We start from the raw sequence: 27589 nt of genomic DNA on the forward strand, positions 1-27589 counted from the left end.
CTGAAGCGCAGAAGAGCCTAGGCTAACCCAGGCACTCAAAGTGCTTGCTTCTCCCGGAGATCTGTCCTCTGGGCTATAGGAACCGTAGGGATGGTCACAGAGTGTCCCTGGGCTGTGCTTCACACAGAGACAGTGGTCCACCCTCTGAGGGAGGCTACTACACTGCTCCCCAGCAGCGGGCTTGCTGCGCAGGCACGCCTGTCACATAAGCATGCACTTGGCTGATGATGGGCGAAAGGAGGGTGCACGACTCGTAATGGAGAGAAAGATGTAGCTTCAGTCCAGGACGAGCGGTACTTGTGTTGGAAGGGTCTGAGACAAGCTCCCTGGGTTTCCGCCGGCCGGACGGACAAGCAGGCGGGCAGGAGCTAGCTAGACCTCGAGCCCAGTGTTGCCGGAGACTCCTGTAAGACTTCGGGCGCCCCCTGGTGGCGAGCGAGGCGGACGTGGGCTCCCCAAACAATGCCTAGGCCCGCGGGAATGAACCAGGCGCATGGGCAGCCTGCTGCTCTCCGAAACACAAAAGCGAGGAGCACAAACTAGACGAATTGGCTGTGGGCTACTTGATCTCCCACCCCGGGAATCTGCAGGCGAGAGGTGACCCCACGGAAGTACATTGTGGCCAAGAGTAGTGAATACTAGAGAACCCAAATCCCACCTCAAGGTCCAAGTCCTAGCATTTCATTTCGGCATTCAGACTGCGTAGTTGTTTGATTTAACCTTTTTGTGTTTGTGTGGTTTATTTTCAACTAGTTTTTATCTAGGGAGAAAGACTTCTAAGCCCCTGGCTCTTCAGCTAGACACGGGGAGGTCTAGAGCCAAATGGATGGAAGCGACTGCGCCCCGGCCTTTCTTCAGCAGAGCAGAAAAAAATGGAACTGGACTTTTAAAGACTCCGATTGCGGGAACCCTCCGGATGTTTACCTGCTTTGTCTATGGCCAGGAGTGGGTAGGAAATAGCATTTTGTCGTCCTCGCCTCACTCCTTAAACTCTCATAAACTGCAGGGCCACAAAACGTGCTGACCCATAAACCCTGAGTGCACGGTCCAGAAGGATAGAAAATGTAAGTCGGCCAGCAGACAGGCAAGCCTGACCTTAGATCTAAGAGTCCAGGAAGCCGTAACAATGTGTACACCTTACATTTGAAAGAGGATTGTTTGGGGAGCGCCGGGGAGGGAGTCACTACCCAGGACCTGCAAGATCCCACTGAAAGGGAAGCTGACTCTTAAAACAAGGGTTAGTTTGGGGAAAGGAGACCCCACTCCCACCCCCTGCGCACGCTCACACTGTCTCTCAGTACTCTTAACTCTTGTTCCCCGGCCTGGCACCTTACATTCCATAGTTCGCCTCCATCCACCCAGCCTTCAGCACTAGGGTCCCTACTCCTGCAAAGCAAAGGACGGCCCGTTGGTTCACTACTCATATCAGTGATCAGGATGGTGTCCCTCGTTGTTATGGGATGAATCAGCCGACGACTCTGAGGGCATGACTAACTCTTGGTGACCCTCCACACAGAGGTATCTGCCCGTTCCTGTCCGCCTTCTGACCTTAGTACTCGCAAGCCCCATTTATTGCTTTGGTGGCCTTTAGTGAGGCAATCCTGAACCTCTATGTATTAGAGCCCATGCAGCCTTCAAGTATGGACGTCTCTTCAGAGGTAAAGGTCTCTCCTCCAAAGAGGAGAAATGGCGGGCAAATTCGTGCCATGTCTGACAAGTCCTCCACAGTGACAAAATCCTATAGACACCCCAGCAAAACAGCAACTCCATGCATCGTTGCTATTCCGTTTTGTAAGTTCGACTGCGTCGAAAGGCAGTAGAGACACATTGAACGAGCCAATCTGCTCAACTTGAGCTGGAAACCAGGGAGGAAAAAGCTACCACTGCTGGCTTATGGTTGCCCGGGGACGCAGTGCTGAGACTTAAAGGTTGCTGCACACCAATATGGGCGCGGGCCACGCGCGGGGCAAAAAAAACCGCATTCCAGCCCAGATCCAACTGCAAGGCAGCTAGCCCCGCTCCATGCGTGTCCTCAACTTTCGCTGCCTCCGCCTAGCTCTCCGCTCGCTCGCACTGGGACGCGGTGGCCGCGCTTGTCTGCTTGCAAGGCAATCGCCAGAGCGCGCGCGCAGGGGCTGCTGCTTCGGGGTGGGGGCGCAGCCCGAATTTCCTGCCAGCGAGCGCGTGAGGGGCATTCACAACGCAGCCAGCCCCAGAAAGTAGTGACCGGCCTCCTCAGATTACTCCGGGTTGGCTCCTCCCTTGCTTCTCCCCCCTCCACCTCCAGATTTGCATAAAAAAGGCCAAGAAAACTCTGGCGAGGCCCCAGCCTCTGCTCACTCTGCTCCCCCGGGTCGGAGCCCCCCGGAGCTGCGCGCGGGCTTGCAGTGCCTTGCCCGCGCCGACCTCCTGGCTCCCGGCTTCGCGCGCTCGCGCCACCGACTGTCCAGAGCCCACGAGCAGAGCGAGCGAGTCCGGGACGAGCTCGGGCTCCGATCGCCACTCGCTTCCCCAGCTCGGCTCCCTCAGCCCCCCGGGGGTCGCTAGTCCACGATGCTGCGGGGCCCTGCCTCGCTGCTTCTGCTAGTCCTCGCCTCGCACTGCTGCCTGGGCTCGGCGCGTGGGCTCTTCCTCTTCGGCCAGCCCGACTTCTCCTACAAGCGCAGCAACTGCAAGCCCATCCCCGCCAACCTGCAGCTGTGCCACGGCATCGAGTACCAGAACATGCGGCTGCCCAACCTGCTGGGCCACGAGACCATGAAGGAGGTGCTGGAGCAAGCGGGCGCCTGGATTCCGCTGGTCATGAAGCAGTGCCACCCGGACACCAAGAAGTTCCTGTGCTCGCTCTTCGCCCCTGTCTGTCTCGACGACCTAGACGAGACCATCCAGCCGTGTCACTCGCTCTGCGTGCAGGTGAAGGACCGTTGTGCCCCGGTCATGTCCGCCTTCGGCTTCCCCTGGCCAGACATGCTGGAGTGCGACCGCTTCCCGCAGGACAACGATCTCTGCATCCCCCTTGCTAGCAGCGACCACCTCCTGCCGCCCACAGAGGAAGGTAAGCCTTCCCTCTTCGTTCCATCCACTTCCAAGTAGCCTGAGGTGCTAGGACCTGAGAACAGGGTGGAGGGACACCCCGCAGCCACCACTCCAAATCTTAGTTTGTCCAGGCTGGGGTCCTAACCTTGGATATGGCAGCTGTCCCTGCCCTAGTCTGTTGCCATACGGGGTATCAAATTCGAGATATCCACCCATTCGCCAAGATCCCTCCTTGGTTCTAACAGCTCCTCTTAGGTCGTTAAGAAAGCCAAACAAAAGTGGCGAGCTTTTTTTTTTTTTTTTTTTTTTAGAATCTTGCTCTGAGACCCCACTTCTGAAAGCGTTTACCATAGTCGGGTCCTAGTAATAGCACCCAGGCCAGACACTCAGGCTCGGCCTCTCTGCTCCTTCTCTTCCTACTGGATACATCAATACGCACTGACCACTTTCTGAGATTTTTTTTGTCCTTTGCCAATGTAGGTTTGGAGATAAAACGAAGACTGCCTGGGAGCGGGTTAGACCCTGAATTTGGGTTTTAGCTCCCCGGGTGTTTGAGGGAGAGAGGATAAAGGGAATCTCCAGAAATCATCTTTCTGTCACTATCGGCTTTTATCTTCTGAGTGGTTTTAATTAGCTGGGGGGGGGGGGGAGGGTATCATGCAGAAGAGTTCCCTCCAGTTTTTAGAAAAACAGAGGGAAGTTCATAGGCAAAAAACCATCAAAGCAATGAAAACCTCATGGGCTCTTGATATTTTTCCTGAAAGGAAAAAGTATACAATGTGTCTGAGCTGATTTAGGCCCCCTGAGATAGAAAGGGGGCTTCCTAACCCCTCTCAGGCTGCAGCAGCATCTCCCTTTCAATCTCTAATTGTTTTCCTGCAGACATCATTAGTTAAAGAAAATACAAAGTTGTTTAGCAATCTTTCCTGGCAGGCACCATGAGTCTGCAATCATCTTATTGGTTAGGTTTCTAATTTATTGCAAATGTTTGGCATTTTTCAAACGTTCGCCCAACATATACAGTAGAATAACCAATACAGGTTGGTAGCATTTCAGATACATTCTGAGCCTCCTGACTGGAAGCGTTTCTCTCTGGTTGGGTAGGGCTGGGGTTGTTTTGTGGGGGTTGCCGTTGTTTCTCTTCCTGCTATCAACCCAAATATACACTGGGTAATCCTCCAGTGTTTGCTTTCCTCCTTCAAAATAAGCCTGTGTCCCTGCAAAGTTTGCTCTTCCATCACTTTCAAAAATCAGACAGCTTGTATGGCTAACAGGGATTTTCCCTGTGAAAATCCAGTTTCATACTAGTGAAAACCTACAAGATTGTACTTGAATTTTGAAGATATCACTGGGCACATGTATAAATTAGAGAAAGTGTTTCCTTCATGTGAGTATGTTTTCACGACAGCCTTGGGCAGACTGATGGCTGTAAAGTGCACAGCGCCCCTGGGCTCTGCTCAGACAAACCCACGGAAAAAGATTTTCTTCATCCACACCACCTCGTTGCATGGGCAAGGGTAGGCAACAAGCACCTGTACCAAGCACCTGGAGGGAAATAATGAAATAAACCGGAACTGAACCACAGACTTGGCAGGAAGCACAAGGTGAAGGAGAGCCGGTTAGAGCTGGCTGTGGGAATTACTGAGATGTGCTTCCTAGATGCAAACAGGCCCTATTGGTTCCTCACTGCAACACACTGGCCTTCAGTCCCAGCCCAGGGGAGGAAAAAAAATCTGCAAAACAATCCACTAGAGTTACAGCCCTGCTGAGCAGAAGAGGCTTTCTCTACGTCCTGCAGATAAGAACCTTCCTTCCATTGTAGTTTATGGTTATCCATTTTCCCATGCCCCCGTGGGGTTTAAATCCCTGAACACTTTCTCCTTAGAGATTCCAGAATGCCTGGATTCATCTGAGGAGTGAGGAGGAGGATCTGAAAAGCAGCAACCTCTCCAGGTCATCTTGCCACACACACCTACCCACTGTCCACGGCTCCCTTTTTATTTGAGGGCTAGTGCTAATAAAGCCAGACATGTGGCCACTCTGATTTCACCCAACCGGAAGTAGAAAGAAAGGGCAGCAGGGACCGAGGGAGGAGGCTGAGGCAGGGGTCACAGGGGACAATGGCCGAGTTGGCCGCCACCTGCTGTTCCCTTTTAAGCAAACTCACAGAAGCTCTTTTCACATCCCCAGCTCCCAAGGTGTGTGAAGCCTGCAAAACTAAGAACGAGGATGACAACGACATAATGGAAACTCTTTGTAAAAATGACTTCGGTAAGTAGCTGCCAAGGCCAACAGATGTCACATCCATCCTCGTTACATTCACCAGGCAAAGTTAAAAAGTAGAAATCGGTAAGAAGTCGCCAGCTGAGGCTGGGTGAGACATGATCACCTCTCCTGTTCCCTAAAGTCACCTAACTGGCTCTTAAACCTCTTCATATGTAACTACCTCAAAATGAACTACCCTGGACGACATTCACTGTTTCCTGAAACAATAACCAAGTGGGAGTTTCCCAAAGCACCAGTGCACGATGGCTAACTGCTAAGCTCTTTGGTGTTTTTTTGTTTGTTTGGTTGGTTTTTTTTGTTTTGTTTTGTTTTTTGTGCCAACACAGAATCCCGTGTCACATATCTTGGCATGTGTACCAAGAATTGGAAAGCACACATGACCCCCAGCAAAATACAGTCAAGCTTTTACAGTGGCCCAAAATAAACACTTGCACGAGCATCAAACAAAAATATTTTCACTCGATTTGTAGTCCCATAGGAACACATTGGTCACAGTTTCACAAATAGGGAAGAGAGAGAGAGAGAGAGTAGAGAGAGAGTGCTTTCTGCAAAGATCATTACCTGCACCTACCTGCTGTCTGCAAGCCCCACCCCCAGCTGGGGGGAGAAAGGAAATTACCTAGATGAGGGCCAAAGCCAAAATCCCACATCACAGCCCCCCAGTCAGCACTGTTGCTTTAATCCTGCCCCAAGGATAGTCATATAAGGTTGTATTAGCATCCCTAAAGTGTATTTATTCAGTCAAAAGCTGGAAGTTGGTGGTGAGCAGAGGTCTAACCGATCCATGTTAACATTTCCATATACTCAACAAATCTGTAAGACCGAAGAAACTGGTGCCACTGTACACACACACACACACACACACACACACACACACACACACACACACGGAAGTCTCAAACACTGAGAACAGTTGAACCTTGGCTGGTTTCTGAACTGTAGCCCTGACACAAGGAAACACTTGAGGCTGCTGAGGAAGGATAAAGACAGATCGAAAGCTCCAAGCCCTAGCTAATAACTGCCAAGTAGATGGAGCCTCACATTGGGTCATAAGGTTTCACATGTCTGTCTTCAAACAACAGACCTCATACTATCTCTGGGCTGGGTACGTTCACAGTATTCAGCCTCAAGAGTCTTAGATCACGGTCCTCTGCTGCCACATGTCAGATAATCCTTTAGAAAAACGTACAATTCTATTAAGTATTTTCTGCAGCAGTTTAAGCTCTTGGTATTACACATAAAATTTCCTTGCTAACTTTCATAGGAATCTAAAGGAAATGCATTTAAGACACACACACACACACACACACACACACACACACACACACACACACACACATATTTGTTTTGTGACTTACCTATCAGAAGACAAACCTTCTCAAAGGGGCATATGAAGTTGTGAGCTAAGAAGCAGTGTGAGCTGTACAGTGCAGCAGTCAGGACCATCACTCTCTCTGCCCTGTTCCTTTGAGATAGCAACAAGGAAGGAGTACTCCATTTTGCCTCTGTGCCTTGGGGAACAGTAGACAGAGCAGGCAGAGCAATGAAACTTATTTAACTTGCATCATCTTGGCACGCATGGCATTCCCCACCCCAACTACACACTCGAAACAGAGGAACAGAAACCCCCACCTTACCTCTGCACTGCAGGTTACCCAACATGCCACTGGGCCCATGACTGTCACCTCCGCCTCCCACCCTGTCTCCCAGTCACGCCTTCCGGAGCAAGACTGTTATGTTGGGTCTTCGATTCCCTATGTTTTGTCTCAGCTTCGAGTCTAAGGAGGAATCCCTTCCCCTATGATACATGTTTTAGAGCTAAAGAGAGGTAATGAACACACCTCCTAGCTCAAACTGATACTTCTGGTATTTAAAGATCAAGAATGTTTCATTGGCCAGGTAGAGCCTGCCCAATCCATGTCAGAGACAAGACTCTTGGCTAATATATACCCAGTTCAATTCACCCCTATGGCAGCCTCTTATTTCTTAGTAGAGTCACAGAAACATGTGACATTTTGGGCATATTCCATAAACTCTGAGGGGTTAGTACTATGGTTCAGGAAAAACTGTCATTCACCAAGTCACAGCACCCATGCTCCCCCATGCAGCACCATTCATTTCTATTTTGGCTGGAGAGCCAGCTCAGTTGAGTTCCCTGTCTGAATGTTTTTTAAAGGAAAAGAAAACCTCAAAGACATACACACACACACACACAATTCTCCACTATTACTAATTTAAACAATGCATTAAACCCCATCAAAGTTGGGAAGTCAGACATGCGTGTCATCTATTACAGCTGTCGATGGCACCAAGAGTCTTGGGACACACTGGAGCTGAGCAACTTTATGCTCCACGAGGACAGCAATTTGACATCGCCTCAAGAGAACACAGTGGTAGTGCAGAAGGAGGTTTGGGGACTGAGATAGGACACAAGCTACCTGGGTGGCCTGGTACAAGTCACAGACACTTCTCTCGACTTGCATCTTGGTGTACTAATGAGCTTTTAATGGGATGGCCCTTTCTAACCTGAAAATTCTATCCTTTTCCTGCATGTGTGGAGTCTTGACATTTAATCCTGGCGTATGTGTTTCCCAACGCATAGTGTTCACGGCTATAAAATGTGTCTTTTATAGTAAACAACCTACGTTTTGGTCTTAACATTCTGATGACTCTACATACACATTTTGGAAAGAGTACATACATGATCTGTAAATGCCTTGGCCTTGGCCAGGCAGATGAGAGCACAAGAGAATGAAGTCTTCAGAAAAACACTTTTATGGCTAAACATGTTGTGCTCTTTAAAAAAAGAGAGACTTGCGTTTTTTTTTTCCCTCCTTGTTACTTTACTAAATCAAAAGCAGCTGCAAGACCCATTTCTCCTTCCCCTGTAATCTGTTCTTCAGAAAACAGTGACCGTGATACCATGTCCTCACAAGTTTGCCTAGAAACCTCTCTGACATAATAAACCCAGTTTAAGGTTTGCAGCCAGGGAGGCTCAGGTTTCACTGAAGAGTTAGGCATTTCTCCTCATGCTGGAGACTCCTCCAACAGGGGAGTCGTTTGCTGGGAGTAGCAAGAACCACATGCCAAGTGACTTACCAACACAAGGGGCGGTGTGTGGAGAAGAGTTATCTGAGTCCTGCAAGAAGGTTCTGGAACGATAGCTGATTGGAAACAAATGTCCTGCCAATGTTTGGGGACTTTAGAAATGGAACTGACTGCTGACCTCAGGGCCAAAGCCCCTACGCGCAACCCTCATGGTCTGTTCGGTTCTAGGAAGCCCCTCTTCTCCACACAGACCAAGTGCAGGGTAGACAGCAAGGCTTACAAACCTACCCTGTTCTCCCTTGTCATAACCCGTGTTCTGTATTGCCGTTCCTGCCCCCTCTTGTCTTCACAGCACTGAAAATCAAAGTGAAGGAGATAACCTACATCAACAGAGACACCAAAATCATCCTGGAGACAAAGAGCAAGACCATTTACAAGCTGAACGGGGTGTCCGATAGGGACCTGAAGAAATCAGTGCTGTGGCTCAAAGACAGCCTGCAGTGCACCTGTGAGGAGATGAACGACATCAACGCTCCCTATCTGGTCATGGGACAGAAACAGGGTGGAGAGCTGGTGATCACCTCCGTGAAACGGTGGCAGAAGGGCCAGAGAGAGTTCAAGCGCATCTCCCGCAGCATCCGCAAGCTGCAATGCTAGTTTCCTAGTGGAGTGGCTTCTCGCCGACCAGGCCCTGGGCTCCGTGGACCACTTCCACTCTGCGACCTCATTTCCGGTTTCCCAAGTACTGTCGGGAGAGCTACAGTCTCAGCTTGGAGCAGCTTGCCCTGCCTTTTGCATGTGTGTATCCTAACGTGTCCTGAGTTATAAGGCCCTAGGAGGCCCCGGGAACAGATAGCTATTTTCACATAAAGCGAAAAGTCCATCCAGATCTTGTAGAAATATTCACAACTAATAAAATCATGACTGTTTTTTATGAAGTTTTAAAACAGCTCATTTTAAGGGTAGTTTTGAATAGCTGTAGTACTGTGACCCGAGGGGCATTTTCTCTCTTTGGTCAGTCTGTTGGTTTATACTGTGCCCTTAGGTTGCCATGTCAGGCAAATTGTTTCTTTTTTTTTCCCCTCTGTGGTCTAAGCGTGTGGGTCCCAGACTTGGTGGTTGAGATAAAGCTGGCTGTTATCTCAAAGGCTCCCTCTGTTCCAGCCTGAGACTCGGCGTCTAAATCTTCAAAGGTTTTCATTGCTCATTTTACACCCTCATTAACTCCGACCGTTGCATGCATCCCAGCCCAGCTACAGAACTTCATTTTATAAGCACACATTAACCATTCCTCATTGCATGATGCCTTCAAATAAAGGGCAACGTGAATACAGTTTATAAATCAACGAGTATTTTAAGCCTTGTTTAAAACATCTTTTTACTCCATTTTTTTTCTTTTTTTTTTTCTTCAAACTAAATCATTGTAGCTAACCTGTAATATACGTAGTAGTTGACCTGGAAAAGTTGTAAAAATATTGCTTTAACCGACACTGTAAATATTTCAGATAAACATTATATTCTTTGTATATAAACTTTACAGCCTGTTGTATTTATTCCTTGTCTTTCTGTCATGTCTCCTTTGACCAAGGAGCTGGGAGGGAGCCCTGTCCTTCTCAGGAGGCCCAGCCCTCCCCCCAGCAGGTTGAAGTTACCAGTTACTCGGTGTTTTAGGACTCCTGTCCCCGTACATTAGCATGCACCTCACATTTCAGCCAGATTTCATCGCGCGCGGCTGCTCCTGCGGACTGCAGAGACTCGAAGGCTCCTGTTGGCTGTCTCATCAGTTCAGTTGTGTGCAGCGGGACTCTGAACTGCAGGGTCCTATGCCACACAGTCCTGCTACTTATTGCTGGAGATTCTTAGAGTGAGAAGAGAAGCCACTGTGAGCGTGATAAGTCCTTCCCTCCTTAAGCTCTGAGGTAAAGAAAGCTATGATTAGTAGACCATCCATTGGAAGCCAGGATAGAGAGAGAGGATGCTGAAAAACAGATTAAGAAAGAGTCAAACAGACAGCTTAACTTGTGTAGGCCGCTGTGACAAAAAAAAAAAAAAAAGCTTAGACTGGTCAATTAACACACAACAGAAATCTATTTTACACAGCTCTGGCAGTTGGAAAAGCTATGGTCAAGAAGCCAGGAGAGTTGGTGTCCTGCTCTCTGCTTCATAGATGGGTCCTTCTCACTGTCTACCAATATGGCAAAGGGGTGAGAAAACTTCCCTGGGCCTATTTAATAACAGCAGTAACCTCATTTCTGCCATCGGGACCTTATTTCAAAGGCTCTGCCTCCTAATACCAACTCACTGGGGACCTCACCTTACGATGAATTTCAGAGGGACACAAACAAACCTTAGCCATGAGTATCCAGATACTTCGTTATTTTATTATAAAACTTATGTATCCAGTGCATGAAAGCCAGGCCCAGAGACCAGCCAGCAGGGCTCCTAAAACAGGCAAGCCAGTGAGAAAACAGATTCTGCCATCCATTCAGCGCGGGAGTGAACTGCAAAAGTGTGAGGACACTCGTCTTTGCCCGAGTACTTAGTGAGCAAATAGTGACTGATAATGTGCCTTGAGTGCTTTAGGTACTGAGGACACAGACACCACAGATCACTTTATAGAGATCGTGTAAGGAAATGAAGAAAAGCCAAGAGCTGGAAGACCGTGTCAGTAAAACTGGTGACTCGTCTGGTGACGGGATGCAGATAGGGTGAACACAGCAGTTCCTTGCCAACTCTGATTTTCTAAAAGAAAATTCCAATGTGCGGGTGCGTGTGTGTGTGTGTGTGTGTGTGTGTGCGTGTGTGTGTGTGTGTGTGTGTGTGTGTGTGTGTGTGTGTGTGTTTCTGTCTGACTGTCTGTCTGTCTACACAAGAGTGCAATGTCTGGCAAGTCCAGGAGATGACACCACATACCCTGAAGCTGCCGTTACAGGCAGTTGTGAGTCACCCAGTGTGGGTCCGGGGAGCCAAGCTTGAGTCGTCTGCAGGTGAGGCACACGCTCTTAACCAGAGTCACCTCTCCTGCCCCTAATCTGACATTTCTAATGGTGGTCATGTGAGGGCTTCCTTTAACAGCATTGTATCTATCTAGCTGAATAGCCTCTTCCCTTCCATCCCTCGCCATCTACAGCACCTCAGACCCCTCTCCCTCCACAGCTAATGTGGTCCACTTCCCAGGCTGCACGGTTTAGCCAACGCCTTTCATTTTCCTCTGTACCACCACTAGATTCTGCTTCTCATCAGACCCTCAAGACAAATCCCATGGATACCACCAAAGCACGACCAGAAGAAGCAGGGGGTGGATGGGGGAATTCTGTAGGGGTCCCTGCAAACACTGCCACCCTGCAGAGTAACACAGCAAGAGAAGAAGCCAATCCAGCTCAACATGACTTAGTTAGAGATCCAGTGTCTGCTCAAAGCTCTACAGTCTGACCCCGAGACATTTATTTTTGACCTACTTACACAGTAAACTTTGGGACGGGGGAGAGTTATCACTATAAAGTTTAAGGCACGACTATGTTGAAACTCTTTTGCAAAGCACCCATGATCCCTTCCATAAGAACTGGTTCTATTGACTGAGAAAAGATGCTCAAGAGACTGGGAAACATCTGGGATGGACGTGATAGTCTGAGGGATTTGGATGAGGCCGGGTCCTACAGATAGCAAAGAACCAAGTTATTAACTACACCCATTCTCAGCTTTCCAGGCAGAAACAGGTATAAATCACTTCCACTGAAGAGAAAAGCATCCATGTTTAACATCTCTGGTCCCTCTAGTGCTGTGTGTGAGCATGAGAATCTCATGCCCTTCCCGGAACTCACAGTCAGACAGTTCAACCATGAGACGTGGGGCTTAGGAGAAGGACAAAAACAAGAAAAACACAAAAAAGCAAACAGTAAATAAAAGGTCCACTTCATCCAAAGTCAGGAGTCAGAGGATAGACACATTCAGCAGAAGGGGTGAAGAGAAACAACTTGGGGAAGACAGGCGCGTGGCGAAGGATACGCCCTCAGCTCTCAGGAGGTGGATGCTGGGAGAAGAGGTGTTCAGTCAGATCAGGTGAAAGTTCAATGTCAGCCTGCATGACAGTAGATAGAGCTCGCCAAAACCAACAAGCAAGCGCACTTGAAAAAAAGAAATCTACTTGAATGTTCTCTCTCCAAACAAGCCAGAGGCTGCAACTTTTATCACAGGATACACAGCCTTGGGCTCTACACAGCACGCTGATGCCAGACAGGGCTTCTGTCAGTGACTCATGCTCTGTCTCCTTCTTGCCATGCATGGCGTCTTGTGGACTTTCCAGTTCTGGCCACTACTCACGCTGGTCCCATCTTCGATGTAGGCATGAGCCATAAAGTGGGCCTGGAGTGGAGCAGATAGGCTTGGGCTCTGCTTTATTGTCTCATTTTGAGCTCATAAACATAGCTTATTTATCCTTGATACATTTGAGATTGTACTCTTAACTACTCCTTTAGCTACTAGGTTTCTTTCGTAGGCAGATGGAGCCATGACTGTGTATCCAGGAATGGAAACAGAGAGAGCTTTGGACTTCTGAGTTCCTAGAAATAATTTGTGACTCATGGAGAAGCTCAATCACTTAAAGTAGGAAGAGTCCCCTAAGCAGAAAAGCTAAAGGATATTAAATTATATATCCCTAGGCAGCTCATTCCTCATCCCTCTAATAAATAGTTTGAGGTAGGATTTGATCCATAAAGGCAAACACAAGAGTTCTTTGGGTAGCACTTCCTAACTCCACAAAGAATGAAAGCACCCATAAAAGACAGTTCAGTAGACTGAAATTCAGCACAGAGGGCTGGCTCAGTTACCCAAAACTACTACCCACCCCCCACTTCCTATTGTCTCATCGAACAACAGTATGTCTGAGGTTTTCAATGTTCTTAGGGAAAGGGGTATCAACCCTGAAAATCAAATCCAGGCATAAGCCCCCATGACTACTCTTCACCCTGTTCTTCCCTTATGCAGTTACTGAGTTCGAAGGGCCAAACAGTGTGATTTCTGCCAGTGAAACACATTATGTACATGCGCACTAATTTATTAACTCAGCAAATATTTGCTGACCACCAGTTATGTGGCAGTGGCTTATTCCTTAGTAAGTGCACACCAAGTGTGTATCCACAAGTGTACACCAAGTGTGTGTCCACAAGCCAGGAGCCGGTGCAGGCATAGATGCAGTGATTATGCCCTACCTCAGCTTTACTCTAGAGGACCTGTTCCAGATTCTGATGACACAGGAGTAGGCCTTCCAAAAGGACTCAGAACCCAATAAAGAAGAACGGCACAGACAATCAACGTGGGATTGGAGGGAGCTGTATGTGGCCTTCAGCAACGCACAGAAGAGAGAATAGTTAGCCAGCATAGAACACGGAATACTTGGCTCAGGTCGAGTACAGGATCCATCACCATAATGCTTACAGGGATAGAAATATCAGTGAGTCACCGTGGGGTGCTGTCTGTTAAGACAGTTAAGGGAGAGTACACTGCCTCTGATGGCTGACTTGAGCTATTAATTTGACTGGAGGGTAGGAAAAATGCCTAGTGCAGGAGAAAACACAATCTGGGCATCCTGGAGACAGTGACATTGTGTGGGTTCTGATCTAATCCCTGACGGGTACATAATGTGCTAGCATAATTAGGAAGTAGTGAGAGGTAGGAGGCGGAACCAAGTTGGAAGAAAACAATAACAGGTCAGAGGGAAGGTATCTGGAGTCTTGGAAGGACTGAGTCTTGCTTGGTCTCTCCTTTTCCATGCTTCCTGGCTGTGATGATGTGAACTGCTCTACACCATGTCCTCCCCACCATGACAGACCGAACCCTCTAAAACCAAGAGCGAATACAAACCTTTTTTCCTCTTAAGTTGTTTGCATCAGGCATTTTGACACAGCAATGAAAAGGCTGTCTAGCACAGCACTGCCCCTTTGTCGTTTAACTCCAAAGACTCCCTACCTTGCTATTCTGTGATATCATCTAAACCCAGAAGGCACCTTCCTTTTCTAAATGACAGTTGCTGTGTCTGGAAGGCCTATGACCGTGAAGAAAGTCACCTCTCCCACAATCCTACCTGTACACTACCGAATACATCTTCTGGGTCCACTGTGATTGCATCAACTTGTGCTCTGATCTTTCCTGCTTTGCCCTGACAGGCACACACTCAGTACACAGTGTAGGAGAACATCCCCCAGCTCAGGTAACACAAAAGACAGCGCCAGCCTCAGCACACCTGAAAGGACTGCCCCAAAGACAATGGAAGGAAGGAGAATGACAGAGGAAGCTGGAGAAACTCACAAAAAGTGGAAATTAATACATTCCTAGACATGGAAATTGTGATAAATGAAAGGAACCATATGGAGATGTGCAAGACAGAACTAAATCAATGTCAGGCATGAATAGCTACAAATGAGAAAGAAAGCTCTCGAATAATAACCTGGTTTTCACTTAACATGCAAGGGGCACAAACCAAACACAAAATGAACAGGAGAGAAATGACTGAGTTTAGCACAAAGGACAATAAAGTCTCTAAAATTTACTAGACAAAGTCCATCAACACAATTAACGAAAGCCTGGACAAAGAGACAAAACCCACGTTATTAGCATCAGGAATGAAGGAAGGGCGGCACTAGCAACCCTTCAGAAATACACGCAATTATCAAGGAGCACTGGGAAGAGCTGCCATAGTTCTGTGTGGAAAGGAGGAGGGGGGAAACAGACCATGAAAATGTGTGTCGGAAAAGGAAGATCTGAAACCTTTATTAACAATTAAGATGATCTAAAATATGCTATGACAAAATTAAAACCAACAAATAATCGAATCTTACCATTAAACAACTTTAAGAAACTCAAGAAAAAAATAAAGAAAAAGAAAATATTACCACTAAAAATTAAGCCCCTAAAGTTCACAGAATATAACACGATGTACAAATCAATTGCACTTCTATAACAGTAAACGATCCTAAAGATGAAATTAAAAGTATGGCTTCATTTACGCCATATTAAAAGTAATAATAATAATCAGAAATAGAATCTAATGAATGAAATTCAACACTTTCACACTAAAAACTAAAAAACCACAGAAAGAAAATGTAAAGAGAACTAAATTAAAGTGAGGCATCCGTGTTCATGAATTCAAAGATTTAATACATTCCTCCAACTAGTCTATAAATACAGAATAACTCCTGTTGCTCTCTCCAGTGCCTCTTTTGTGGAAACTGACAAACTATAAAATTCTTATGAAAATACAGAACAGCTAAGATGCTGTGGCAAGAGAACAAAGGTGGATGTCTCTAACTTTAAATTTTAGTATTTGAAAATCTAATACAAACCTTCAAGGATGAAGATGGTGTGTCAGACCCACTTGAAAATGAACAGAATTAAGTATGTAGCCATGAATAATTATAAGCGAAATAAGACAATAATTCAAGGATTCAATGGAGAGGTAATAGCTTTGTAATAAATGCTACCAAGATAAATGGTTATCTACACACACACAGACAAAACAGGAAAGATGGGCCCTAACCATACACTTGATGTTACAGTAACTCGGATCAACCCCACACTCATAGAGAAACTGCAGTGAATTCCCATGACCTTGGATTAAGCAATAGACAACAGCTGCAGCACTGGGGTCCCAAGCAGCAAGAGAAAACACAGATAAATGTAAAACTACCTGCATTTCACAGTCTACTGGGGAAAAGAAACACAACCAAGAGAGTTAGGGAAAATACTTGAAAAACGTGTATCTGAGACAAGTATCATAGATACCAAGAACCGGGTGAAGGCCCGAGATAATGTATCTTCTAAGTCACTGAAATGAGTGGCAAACATACAAAAAGATTCTGTGTAACTGCTTGGTAGGGAAATACAGGCCAAAGCCACACTGAATGAAACACTGCTTCTCACCCACCAGAACGGCTGATGTGAAAAAGCTAACCTGATCTTCCAGTGAGCATGTGGAACCCCTCACACGTTATGAGCAGAACTGTAACATCAGCCATTGTGGAAAATGATTTGGTAGATCTTCAAACTTCTAAACACACAGTTAAGTGTGTGAATCACCAGCCATGCCTTCTGAGACATATTGAAAAGAATGAAAATGTATGTCTGCAAAAAGCGCTTGTTTACAACTTTTCATAGCAACATAATCTCCTTTAGCCCCAAAGTATAAACAACCCCAGAGTGCGTGATTTGTGGTGCGTTCCTGTGGTGTGTGCACTATTCATCCTCAAAGAGGAAGGGACCTGTACTACACCTATGAGCAGCAGGGCAGTAAGAAGCTAGGCAAAAGCCCACATAGTAGAAGGCTGCACTTATACTCAGCGATGCCCATTATAGACAAACCATGGAGACAGAAAATGGATTAGTCGTCACCACATGATAGGCCAGGGACAGAATGAAGCATGACAGCTAATGAACTTGGGGTTTCTTGGGGCGTGGGGTAATAAATGTGTTCTGGAGTCAGTAGTGGTGACTAATCCAGTTCATGAGTCTACAAAAATTACAGAGTCATCAGCTTTAAAAGGGCGGATGGTGCAGTGTATAAGCTATGTCTCAAGCGTGTCCTTTTGATAAAGCCTGGTGTCTGAGGTTGGAAACCATGTGAACGGTGTGTCGTAACTGACACTTGAGCGAATCCCACTGTTTCCACCGCCAGTGTTGCTCCAGGACCTTCTTCTTGTCTCAAATTACAGACCCCTGGCAACACGGTCACTCCTGTAGGAGCCCCTACTGCCAAACACCAGCTGTCTACATCTAACTTCGTGTTTCCATCTGTCTTCTGACAAAATGCAAAACCATGATCATCGTTCTACAGAAATACAAAATCAAGTGAAACAGAGCAGGCCCACCCTTTGGACTTTATGCTGACTTCCTTCTCCCAACCATGTCAGAGTACCTCCAAGTGCAGCCAAAACGTGCACATCCTAATTAACAAGCTATATACTGAAAAGTACAGTAAGGGCCAGGGAGCCGCAGGGCTGTGTTTTGAGAAATTCACCACTAGGCGATCTTACTAATGTTTATCATCACCCAGTGAACCCATGGAAACTAAGACAGCTCTGGTACCCATAGGTCACAGAATCTTACAGAACTACAATAGCACAGAGTCTACTGTTAGACTAGAACACGGTTATAACAGAGCACATGGCTGTAGCGCATGCCCATTACAAAACATTAATGGTCTCACATAAAATAAGAACCTGCTCACACAGACGTGTGCCTCCTCATGCTCACTATACAATAAGGCGCAGCAGGGCGGTCCTTCTGGACTTCACAGAGCTGTGCACAGGATGCATTGGAAGCCCCTTTTCTTATTTGCAGCCCGTAACCCTGCAAAGTTCTCAATGGTTCTGGAATGGGTAGGTACAGAAAGGCTGTGGCCATAGTAACAAAAGCCCTCTCTCCTAAGAGAGCCCTCTGCAGGTGATGGACTGAGGGAGACCCTCTGTTCTTCATCTCACTCCAAATTCCAGTGAGGCCTGGGGCAAAATGGTATCAACTTAGTTTGGCTCCAGATGGAATAAAACCTAACTGGAAGATAGACTCTACAGAGATTTGGACTCTCTCTCTCTCTCTCTCTCTCTCTCTCTCTCTCTCTCTCTCTCTCTCTCCTTTCCCCTCTCCTTCCCCCTCTCCTCACTGTCACACACACACACACACACACACACACACGCACGCACGCACACACACACACACATGGTTCTGCTTTGATTAGCTTCAACTGGCTGTAGTCGATTGTACCCTTAGAATATTAAGTAGGGAATTCCAGAGACACGTTTCACCAGTTTAAAATTGCACCACCTGGGTAACACAATGGACGCTCTTATGGTGATGTCTTGCCAAGGACAGAAGCCGTCCCTTTGTCCACTGTGTCCACACTGTATGCACTACCCATCTGCTGGTTCCTTAATAACCCCTTCAGTTATTAGATCCACCAAGGAGACACTGTGCCTTTTATATGCCGTTTGGGACTGACCGTCCACAGTTTAGGAATCCACTATGTCTTGGAATGCCTCCCTGAAGCACAAAGGGGAATTATTCTATATACCAGCACCTTGGATACTAAGCAATCAGGAATTGAACTGGATGCATAAGACTGCCACAGAGTTGAGAGAGATGTATTGCCACTGGGGTCTGGGAAAGACCAATGAGGGAACAGAGGCAGCCAGGCCCCGGAATGAGGGTGGAATTTCCCAAGAGTCAAATGAGAAGGGAGAGGGTTCTGCAAGCTTGTGGGTGGGGGAGTCGGAGTCCTTAGATACAGGTACTGCGAAAAGTTTCAGTTACCTAGAGTGGGGCTGAAGCTCATTGGCTGAGAATTTGCCTGGCACTCAGGAAGACCTGGTTCTACCCCTAGTGTGAAACTAACGATATTGATGATGATGAGAACGAATAATAATTTTCAGCTATTGTTATGGATAGGAGATCGGGCCAAACGTGTGTGTTGGAAATCCGGATGGAGAGTCTGCAGCCGGCCTTGAATATAAGAATGTTCTTGTTTCTCTTTCCTAACAGCATGACTTTGGCGGGACAGAGCTGTGGTGTGATTTTGGCAATTAACCTGAAGAACTGGAGCTAGGCTGGCAAGTCCTGCATAGAGGACCCCACATCACAGGCTGCAGGTCAGGCCGCTGGGACAGCCTGGACATCGCTACCCACTCTCTTTTGATCTTGCTATAAACTGGTGACAGCTACCACGGGGGATGAGTCCACAGATATCAGACACAACCTCTGCTTAGCCCAGTGCCTGGGCTAATTGTGAGTGTCTGCGAAAGATTAGCTCCTTTTATGGCTAGGTCAATGGACTAGCTTGCCTGGGATGGGCTGTCTGGCTTCTAACTTAGTAAAGAGGAGACATGTTAAAGGCGCTGGCAAAAAGAAAACAGGGCGAGGGGAGGGACAGGAGCCCCAGGGAGGACTGAAATGTGGTTTTCCCTCCCACTGAGGGGCCCCTGCACTCAATAAACCAGAATGACCCTGGCTGAACTTCCAAGCTCCAAACTATGGCTGCTTTTTAAAAGGAGTTCTCCTTTCTCAAGATCAATTGTTCAGCAGAACTGAAAAAGCTTGCCCTCGGAAGAGGCTCGGTCCTAAAAACCTGCAGGGCAAGCCATTAAAAGCAGGAATGTGGCGTTTCTCCTAGGGAGTGGGCACCCCACACCCGCCCTTGTCACTGTGGAGACTGTTACCCTCCACTCTAAACTGCCCAGAAACCGGAGAACCTGAGAGCCCCGGGTCTAGCTAGCATTATTTAAATGAACTGGCTGTTACGTGAACCTTAAACCACATGTCATTTGGTTGTGGGGCTGCCCTGGGCCAAGAGCTGTTTGTTAGTGCTGTCAGCCCCAGCTTACAAACAGACTGTGTTCCAAAAGTGCATTTGCAAGGCTGTGGTTTGAAAGGCAGAAGACATTTTCCCCATAGATGCAAGGTAATAAATGACTATCAGTGCTTCAGGCCAGCATGCAGGGGCACCCAGGGGCACGCGAGGGCAAACACACACACACACACACACACACACATACACACACACACACACACACACACACACACACACACACACACACTCAATGGCCAAGACCTGTACATTTTAGCTGGGAAGAAAAAACTAGCAATCAGTAGTGTCCCAATCCCAATAACTAAAGAGTGAGGTAAGCAGTGGAGTCGAATATTGCTCCTCTGGACTGATTCTCATTGTTTAAACCAAACCAGACTTCCCCAGAGGGACACCGATAGGTCTGTACAGTCCGGCTCAGGACCCCAGGAAAACTGGGGCTATAGTGCAGGACTGAGTGCTTGGGACTCAGACCAACTTGCAGGGAACTTGGCATTTCTTAAGGGCCCAACGCCTGTACCTGAAAAAAATATGGTTATCCACAAAGCAGCCTGCAGGGGAGCAGAGTGGAGAACTTAGCCTGGTCAAGACAACACAGCTGTTCCTTCACCTAAGATGGGACCTGGCTTCAGTGCTCTACCCTGTAGGTGATTAATACCACTGACGCGCAAGTTGGCTCCTGACCCCGAGTGATCAGGGCACAGAACACAAGTGCCTCTTTACATACTGGTAACTGAGACCAGACAAAGCTCTTTCGACTCTCACTGCCTGGATGACTGTGAGATTTGATGCTCCCACCCCAACAGACACGGAATCTACCATGTCTGTTGCTTCTCCAAGTGTCCTTGGCTGCACCTGACTCTTATGCGGGGCCATTTAATTAGCTTAATGTTAGTCAGTTACATATTTCGTGTCATTGTGGGAAAAAAAAGAAAAAGAAATGAATCAATGAAAGGAAAATCTCATTTGTAAAACAGCACAAAGGAGTTTTGCAAGATCTAGCCATCAAGTGACCTGTCAGCCGGAGGCAGTTAGCTTGACCCCCTGGAAGCCAGGAGAAAGGGGGAGACTTGATGAACAGGCAGAGAATGCCAGGAAGACTGAAGGAGCTTAGTTTCTACACAGTTCCTCTGAAGTGTTTGCCAGATTAGCACACATCCTCACAAATGCAACTCTTCCCTTGAAATTACAAAACTGTCATTTCTTCCAACTGTCCCTATCCGCTCCCATCCCCTATTCACTCAGACTTCTCATTAAACTGCATTTGCTTTTGGTTCTGCTTTGTTTGTTTGCTTTTTTAATAGTACTTGAGCCCACAGTGCTAAGCCAGCAAGTGCTCTGCTCCTAAACTGTACCCCCAAGTCCTCTTTGTACTTTCCCATTTGATGCAAGGTCTCAGAAAGTTGGTCAAAGCCAGTATTAACTCCCTGTGAATCCCAGGGACACCTGAACTTGTGATCCTCCTGCCTCAGCCTTCTACATAGCTGGGATGGCAGACTTACCTGCAGAGTTCTAGGGTTTTGGTCAGGTAGATATGAGTAAGTAATTTCTTCTGGAACACAGCTTGCCCCTTTAAAAAAAAAAGCACTGTTACATTTATTTATTTATTTATTTATTTATTTATTTATTTATTTATTTATTTATTTATTTATTTAGTGGAGGACAAGGGCACATAGCCTAGGTCAGAGTACAACCTATGTGAGTCAGATGTCTCTTTCCACCCCGTGGATCCCTGGGATTGAACTCAGGCTATCATGCTGAGAGCCATGTGCCTTAACCTGCTAAGCCATCTTGCTAGGTCCTTTTCATAAAGGTAAGGTGCCCCTCCTTGGGTCATGTTTAATGTAACTGCTCCTATCCAATTCCTCACACTCATACTAGTTTTCATTTTCCCATGGTGTTTTTCCCTTGTTGTGATATAATTGCTCAGATATAACTGGTCATCTGCTATCTTTGCAGATGTGGATAGGTCATCTGCTAACCTTGCTGTGATATAACTGCTCATGTGGATAGGTCATCTGCTAACTTTGCTGTTATGTAACTGCTCATGTAGATAGACCATCTGCTAACCTTGCTGTGATATAACTGCTCATGTAGATAGGTCATCTGCTAACCTTGCTGTGATATAACTGCTCATGTGGATAGGTCATCTGCTAACTTTGCTGTTATGTAACTGCTCATGTAGATAGACCATCTGCTAACCTTGCTGTGATATAACTGCTCATGTAGATAGGTCATCTGCTAACCTTGCTGTGATATAACTGCTCATGTGGATAGGTCATCTGCTAACTTTGCTGTTATGTAACTGCTCATGTAGATAGACCATCTGCTAACCTTGCTGTGATATAACTGCTCATGTAGATAGGTCATCTGCTAACCTTGCTGTGATATAACTGCTCATGTGGATAGGTCATCTGCTAACTTTGCTGTTATGTAACTGCTCATGTAGATAGACCATCTGCTAACCTTGCTGTGATATAACTGCTCATGTAGATAGGTCATCTGCAAACCTTGCTGTGATATAACTGCTCATGTAGATAGGTCATCTGCTAACCTTGCTGTGATGTAACTGCTCATATGGATAGGTCATCTGCTAACCTTGCTGTGATATAACTGCTCATGTGCATAGGTCATCTGCTAACTTTGCTGTTATGTAACTGCTCATGTAGATAGACCATCTGCTAACCTTGCTGTGATATAACTGCTCATGTAGATAGGTCATCTGCTAACCTTGCCGTGATATAACTGTTCATGTAGATAGGTCATCTGCTAACCTTGCTGTGGTGTAACTGCTCATGTGGATAGGTCAATCCTTTCCCTGTTCGTGAAACTAGTTCTCCAGAAATGCATGTGCCTATCTAGGGTGTTTCCCCTCTCTTCTATGGGTCTGCCTGTCTAATCCTGCACCTATTCTTAACCCGCACTGTGTTTTCCACCACCTCTACTACAGTCACCCATCTCATCCATTACATCACCACAATCACACTCTGGATGAGAGGAAGATGCATAAACAGCCTAATATTTTAAATATGTTAGCACCAAGCAACAGAAAAGTAGTTAATTTAGCCTAGAATTTAATATGCCATCTACTACAACGAGCTATTTGATTTGGAAGCAACATTGCAGATTACTCTTACATGTCACTCTTTCCTGTTGTTATAAGAAAGCACCTGAGGCAGGTGCTTTTAAGGAAAGGGAGCTATCCACAACAAAGCTTCGTAGGCTGAAAGTCCAAACTCGAGCAGTCATATTTGTTCAGGCTCTGGTGAGGACTTCATCGTGGATAACATCACAATCATGAGACAGGAAGCCAGAGAGATTCAGTCACTGTTCTACAGCTGTGAAGAGACACCATGACCAAGGCAACTCTTATAGAAGGAGGCATTTAATTGGAGGCTTTCTTACAGTTTCAGAGTGTTAGTCCATGATCATCATAGTGGGAAGAATGGCAGCACCATAGTTCTGGAGAAGTAGGTGAGAGCTTTATCCTGATCCTCAGGCAAAGAAGAGAAAGAGGTGGGGAGAGGAGGGGAGAGGGAAAGAAAGAGAGTGAGAGAGAGATGGAGGGAAGAAGAGGGAGAAAGAGAAAGGGAAGGAAAGAGGGAGGGAGGGAGGGGGAGGAAGGAAGATGAGAAGAAGAGGAGGAGGAGGAGGAAGAGGAGGAGGAAGAGGGAGAAGGAGAGGGAGGAGGGAGAAAGAGCTTTTGAAACCTCAAAGCCCATCCCCAGTGATAAACACTTCCTCAAACATGGCCACACCTACTCCACACCTCCTAATCTTTCTAATTCTTCTAATCCTTCTAATCCTTTCAAACACTGTCACTCCCAGGTGGTCACATAAATGAGGACCATTTTCATTCAAACCATCACACCTGCTCTTGTAGAAATTAACTTCTGTTCTGGAAGGAGTAGATTAACCCCTTCAGAAAGGTCACTGCAATACTCTAGTGAATCCCCATCATGTCATGTCAGCTCAGTACCTCCCTTTGTGTTATTGAAGAAGAATGAGGATTTTGCAGACCACAGCATGGAGGTTCAGAGAAGTAGCATAGGAGATGTGTTTGGGGTTTTACTCTGATATAACTGTCGAAGTGAAACCAGTAAGGGGATGCCAACTTTATGGCTCCCTATGTCTTCAGTGTAGTATTTGGAGATTCATATCATCAACCTAGGAAGAGAGTCTCCCAGTTAGGAAGCCAGAACCTAACAATAATGATAATAATAATAATCATCGTCGTCGTCGTCATCGTCGTCATCATCGTCGTCGTCGTCGTCATCATCATCATCATCATCATCATCATCATCATCATCATCCAGGACTTTATAGGAAAAGAAAAGCCCGGGCTGGAGAGATGGCTCAGCCGTTAAAGGCTAGGCTCACAACCAAATATATAAGAAAAAGAAAAGCCCTATTTTCATCTGGAAATGTCTTATTGTCTTCTTTATTTGACTGACTTGGAAAAAGTCCAGAAAAATGTGAGGACACTGGATAAAAATGACAACCTCTGCCCCCTGTAAGGCAAGCAAGAAGCTAAAGCAAGAATGCGACCTGCTCAAGTGGATCTCAGTTCCTCCATATCTGCCTTACTCATCCTCAGTAACACCTAAGTAAATAAAGGCTGCACTGCACCAGCCACAGGCCAGGGCCTCATCACTCAAGAGCAGTCAAGACTTGTAGATCCCATCACCTGAACTTCCGGGGTTTGCCTGAATCTTTCCATCCTCTCCCTCTGACACATATCCCATCAGACAGCCTGAAGGCTCCTGGGAGACAAGAGACAAGTCTAGTACTGCCCTCCCTTCAAACTGAAAATCACTTTCCATTCTCCTGAGGCCACCATCCACACTGCCCAATATGACTTACATGGACTTTCACAGCCACTTTCACGGATTCAGGCTTCAAATTCCTACTGTCCAATCTACTAGCTTTAAAGTGTCAAGAAACCTTTTGCCGGTTCAGGGAATGAAATCCAAGGCAAGTGCTGTACCACTGAGGTATGCCCACAGCCACTTTACCAAGCTTCTGAACCATCACTCTTTAGTTACATGGAGACAGCAAGACCATGCCTGTGGGGTCAGGGGTTGAATGAGTCAAGGCCTATAAACACCAGGGCACTGTAGCACCTGGCACACTGCAAGTATTCTGTGACAACTAAGGTTTTTATTTTGGTTCCTTCCGTTCACTGGGCTTTTCCAGTCACCAGGCCTTCCCATCCCCTTTCCCTCAAGCTGGAGCACTGTCCCTGATCAGGCCAGGGAAATCTCTGGACTGGTCCACAGCAGCAGCAACACCAGGAGCCCTGTTAAAAAGAGAAATTCTCCTGCCCCAGCCAACATCCCCTATACCAGAACAGCTCAGGGAGGCGCCAGAAATGGGAGCTGTTGGAGCCTTTCTGGTAGAGCCAAGCTCCAAGCATATGCATTGACCCTCATTGTCCTTGGACGTTCGTCTGTCCTCATCCCCTGGTAGGCAGTAAGGTCCCCATTTGCAGAGATGTGAGCATCTAATTGCTCATTTAATCTACAGTGGTAACAGCTTGTGGGTGAGGAAGTAAAACCACATTCTGTAGCCTGGATGATTTAGCTGTGTGCTTCTTCGTTGTGTGCTTGAGTAAATTTACACTCGATGCGAGGAGAGCGGTGCCCTCTGAAGCTAGAAGGCAAAGTTAAGTTGTGAGTGATCTCCCAAGAGACCCTACAGGTCCCGGAGCACCACCCGGAGGACCACAAAGTTCTGGGTACTCTTCATTGTGGAATTCCTCAGCTTTGTTATCTTTTGAAAGTGCTGACAGAAGGAACAGTGGGCCCAGAAAACAAGATATGAGGTCCAAGGGAGGTCCAAGCTCATCATGTGGGCCGCCAACCAGACTCTGTCCTTCTAATGCACCCCTCTGCCAGAGAGCTAAAAAGGAAACCCCTTTCTGCCTCCGGCTTCTTCCCTCTCTCAACCCCTTCTCCCAGCTTCCTCCAGTCTTCTGCCCTTCTCTTCCTCCTCTTCTCTCCTCTTCCCCTCCGCACTTCCCCTCTTTCTTCTGTTCCCTCCTCCTCTCCCTCCCCTTTCAGCATTCATCTCTCCTCCTCTCTTCCCTCCTCCTCCCCTACTCTTCTAACTTCCTGTCCGTGTCCTCTTCTTCCTCTTTCCTCTCCTCCTTCCTCTTCCTCTTTTCCCTCCTCCGCCCTCTTCCTTTCTCATACCTTCTGGTCCCCCTCCTCCTTTGCCTTCTCCTCTCCACATCCTTCTCCCTCTCTCTTTACGCGTCCTTTACTCTCCTTCTTCCCCACCCTCGCCCCTTGCCCGCTCTGATCCATTGGTTCTGAACTCCTCACACCTCCTACCTGTTCCGGACCCTCCTCCAGCCCAGTCACCTCTGGTTCCAACTGGAAGTACGGGGTGGGGCAGGACCCAGGACACTCCGTCATCTAGGAGGACCTGCAGAGCGCTCCCATGCTGTGCGTCCTGAGACTGAGGGGGTCTCTCACTACGCTTGGGAAGTGCACGGTACATGGGTTCCGGAGGAGGCACCGCATTGCACCTCCATGGCCCGGCCGGCCGCCCAGCCGCCGCCAGCTCGGCTCCCACACGTACTCTGCCACACTCTCCCCGTGGGGATCCGTCCGACCCATGATCATGTTGGTGCGTGCGCAGGGTGGTGGCTGTGCTAGAGGCACCCCCGCAGCAGGAGCAGGTACCTGCCAGGCGCGGGCCAGGAACCCCGCTAGGGTTCTGAGGATGTGGCCTGGAAGGCGCGTGACAAGGTCTGGTCTCCAAAGCTCCGCCCACAGGGGTATAAGCCAGCCCAGAATGGAGGCAGGGTCTCGGGACCTTCTGGAAAACGTTCCCATTCTTTTTCCTCCTCCTCCCCGGCTTTCTTCCTGCTCTCCATCCTCTCTCCCGAGCTGTTCCCGATCCGTTCCCACTACCTCCCACGAGCTCAGGGTAAAGACTCTGATACTGAAAGAGAGGAGTGGCATTGTACTTCACCTTCTCCTTTGGCCTTGAGGAAATCAAGCTAAGGGTGTTTCTGAACGTTTCCTTAAGGGGTACATTGCGAGGCTCTGCCCCAAGGTTCTGATTCAAACCTATGTGATGGGGCCTGGTTATGAGTTAGCTTGTCTACCTCCTGGGAGTTGATGATGCTTGAAGTTCCGCCAGACTAGTTCTTGCCTCCTATTGGTGGAAATTTAAAATTCAGTGTAATTTTTATGTTTGCTCATGGAATAGTTCTTCTGCTCTAGCCCCTATGTGTACTGCCTAGATATTGAAATTAGAGTCTGGCTTTTCTTCTGGAGCCTGAATCCTTAAAATATGGACAAACGTATCCCATTGAGAGTGGAAGACTAACTGCAGAGGACTACCTCTGATGAAGAGAAGAGAGGAGGCACTGGGGGCGTGGCAAGGAGGCACTGGGGGCGTGGCAGGAGGTACTGGGGGCGTGGCAGGAGGTACTGGGGGCGTGGCAGGAGGGTGTTCCTTTGAGGTGGTCTTAGAGAACTAAGTGCTGCTTTCAATTAGACTTCACAGAGCTGGGGACATAAAGACTGGAGCAGCTACTGACAAGGCTATATATGATAACACCTCGCCACTCTAAACCTCACCCCATTTTCTTTCCCTACATCACCTTTAGTATGTCTCCTTGTGCATCTGCTTGTCTGAGAATCTCCAACAGCATCAAAGGTTCAGGAGAGCTCCCAGCACTCCTTCCTAGCCAAACACCAACCACAGGTCCTGTAGTCTAGTAAGCCAGTTTAAACACCTTTCATACATATAAGAATTCTCAAATCTTGCAAGCAATTTCAAACAATTTTTGAAGGCAAGAAGCACTTGTGCAGAAAGAGGGGTCATAACTTCTTCTTTCAAGAATTTCACCTGGCACAA

At 47.3% G+C, this 27589-nt stretch overlaps 1 protein-coding gene and 2 long non-coding RNA genes across 7 annotated transcripts in view; 1 reads left to right on the forward strand and 2 right to left on the reverse strand.

The window, feature by feature from the left end:
• LOC120100856 (uncharacterized) overlaps nucleotides 1-2441 on the reverse strand; it is an 89506-nt gene extending 87065 nt beyond the window's left edge. Inside the window, exon 1 of one of the 5 annotated variants that reach the window (XR_015675935.1) lies at nucleotides 1-2441. This is a non-coding gene — a long non-coding RNA (uncharacterized LOC120100856). The other 4 variants (XR_015675938.1, XR_015675936.1, XR_015675940.1 and 1 more) reach the window with 4 other exon arrangements.
• Nucleotides 2345-9907, forward strand: Sfrp2 (secreted frizzled-related protein 2). Its single transcript, NM_001100700.1, has 3 exons — nucleotides 2345-3055; nucleotides 5227-5307; nucleotides 8723-9907. Exons 1-3 carry the CDS (start codon nucleotides 2554-2556, stop codon nucleotides 9025-9027), a joined length of 888 nt encoding a protein of 295 aa, NP_001094170.1. The 5' UTR covers nucleotides 2345-2553; the 3' UTR covers nucleotides 9028-9907.
• LOC134485791 (uncharacterized) lies at nucleotides 9727-26439 on the reverse strand. The gene is made up of 3 exons (XR_015675941.1): nucleotides 26050-26439; nucleotides 21217-21284; nucleotides 9727-10284 (listed from the first exon to the last, which is right to left on the reverse strand). It is a non-coding gene; the product is annotated as an uncharacterized LOC134485791 (long non-coding RNA).
• Between the last annotated feature and the right edge of the window lie 1150 nt (nucleotides 26440-27589).

The sequence above is a fragment of the Rattus norvegicus genome, chromosome 2 (genome assembly GCF_021556685.1).
Source record: "Rattus norvegicus strain SHRSP/BbbUtx chromosome 2, alternate assembly SHRSP_T2T, whole genome shotgun sequence".
NCBI classification, from domain to species: Eukaryota; Metazoa; Chordata; class Mammalia; order Rodentia; family Muridae; genus Rattus; species Rattus norvegicus.

What these genes read in the sequence shown, in the direction of transcription:
- Sfrp2 (NM_001100700.1), top strand. Translation starts at nt 2,554, where the DNA reads ATGCTGCGGGGCCCTGCCTCGCTGCTTCTGCTAGTCCTCGCCTCGCAC. An exon ending in CCTGCCGCCCACAGAGGAAG is followed by an intron (nt 3,056 to 5,226) that starts GTAAGCCTTCCC and finishes TCACATCCCCAG; the next exon opens with CTCCCAAGGTGTGTGAAGCC. An exon ending in TCTTTGTAAAAATGACTTCG is followed by an intron (nt 5,308 to 8,722) that starts GTAAGTAGCTGC and finishes TTGTCTTCACAG; the next exon opens with CACTGAAAATCAAAGTGAAG.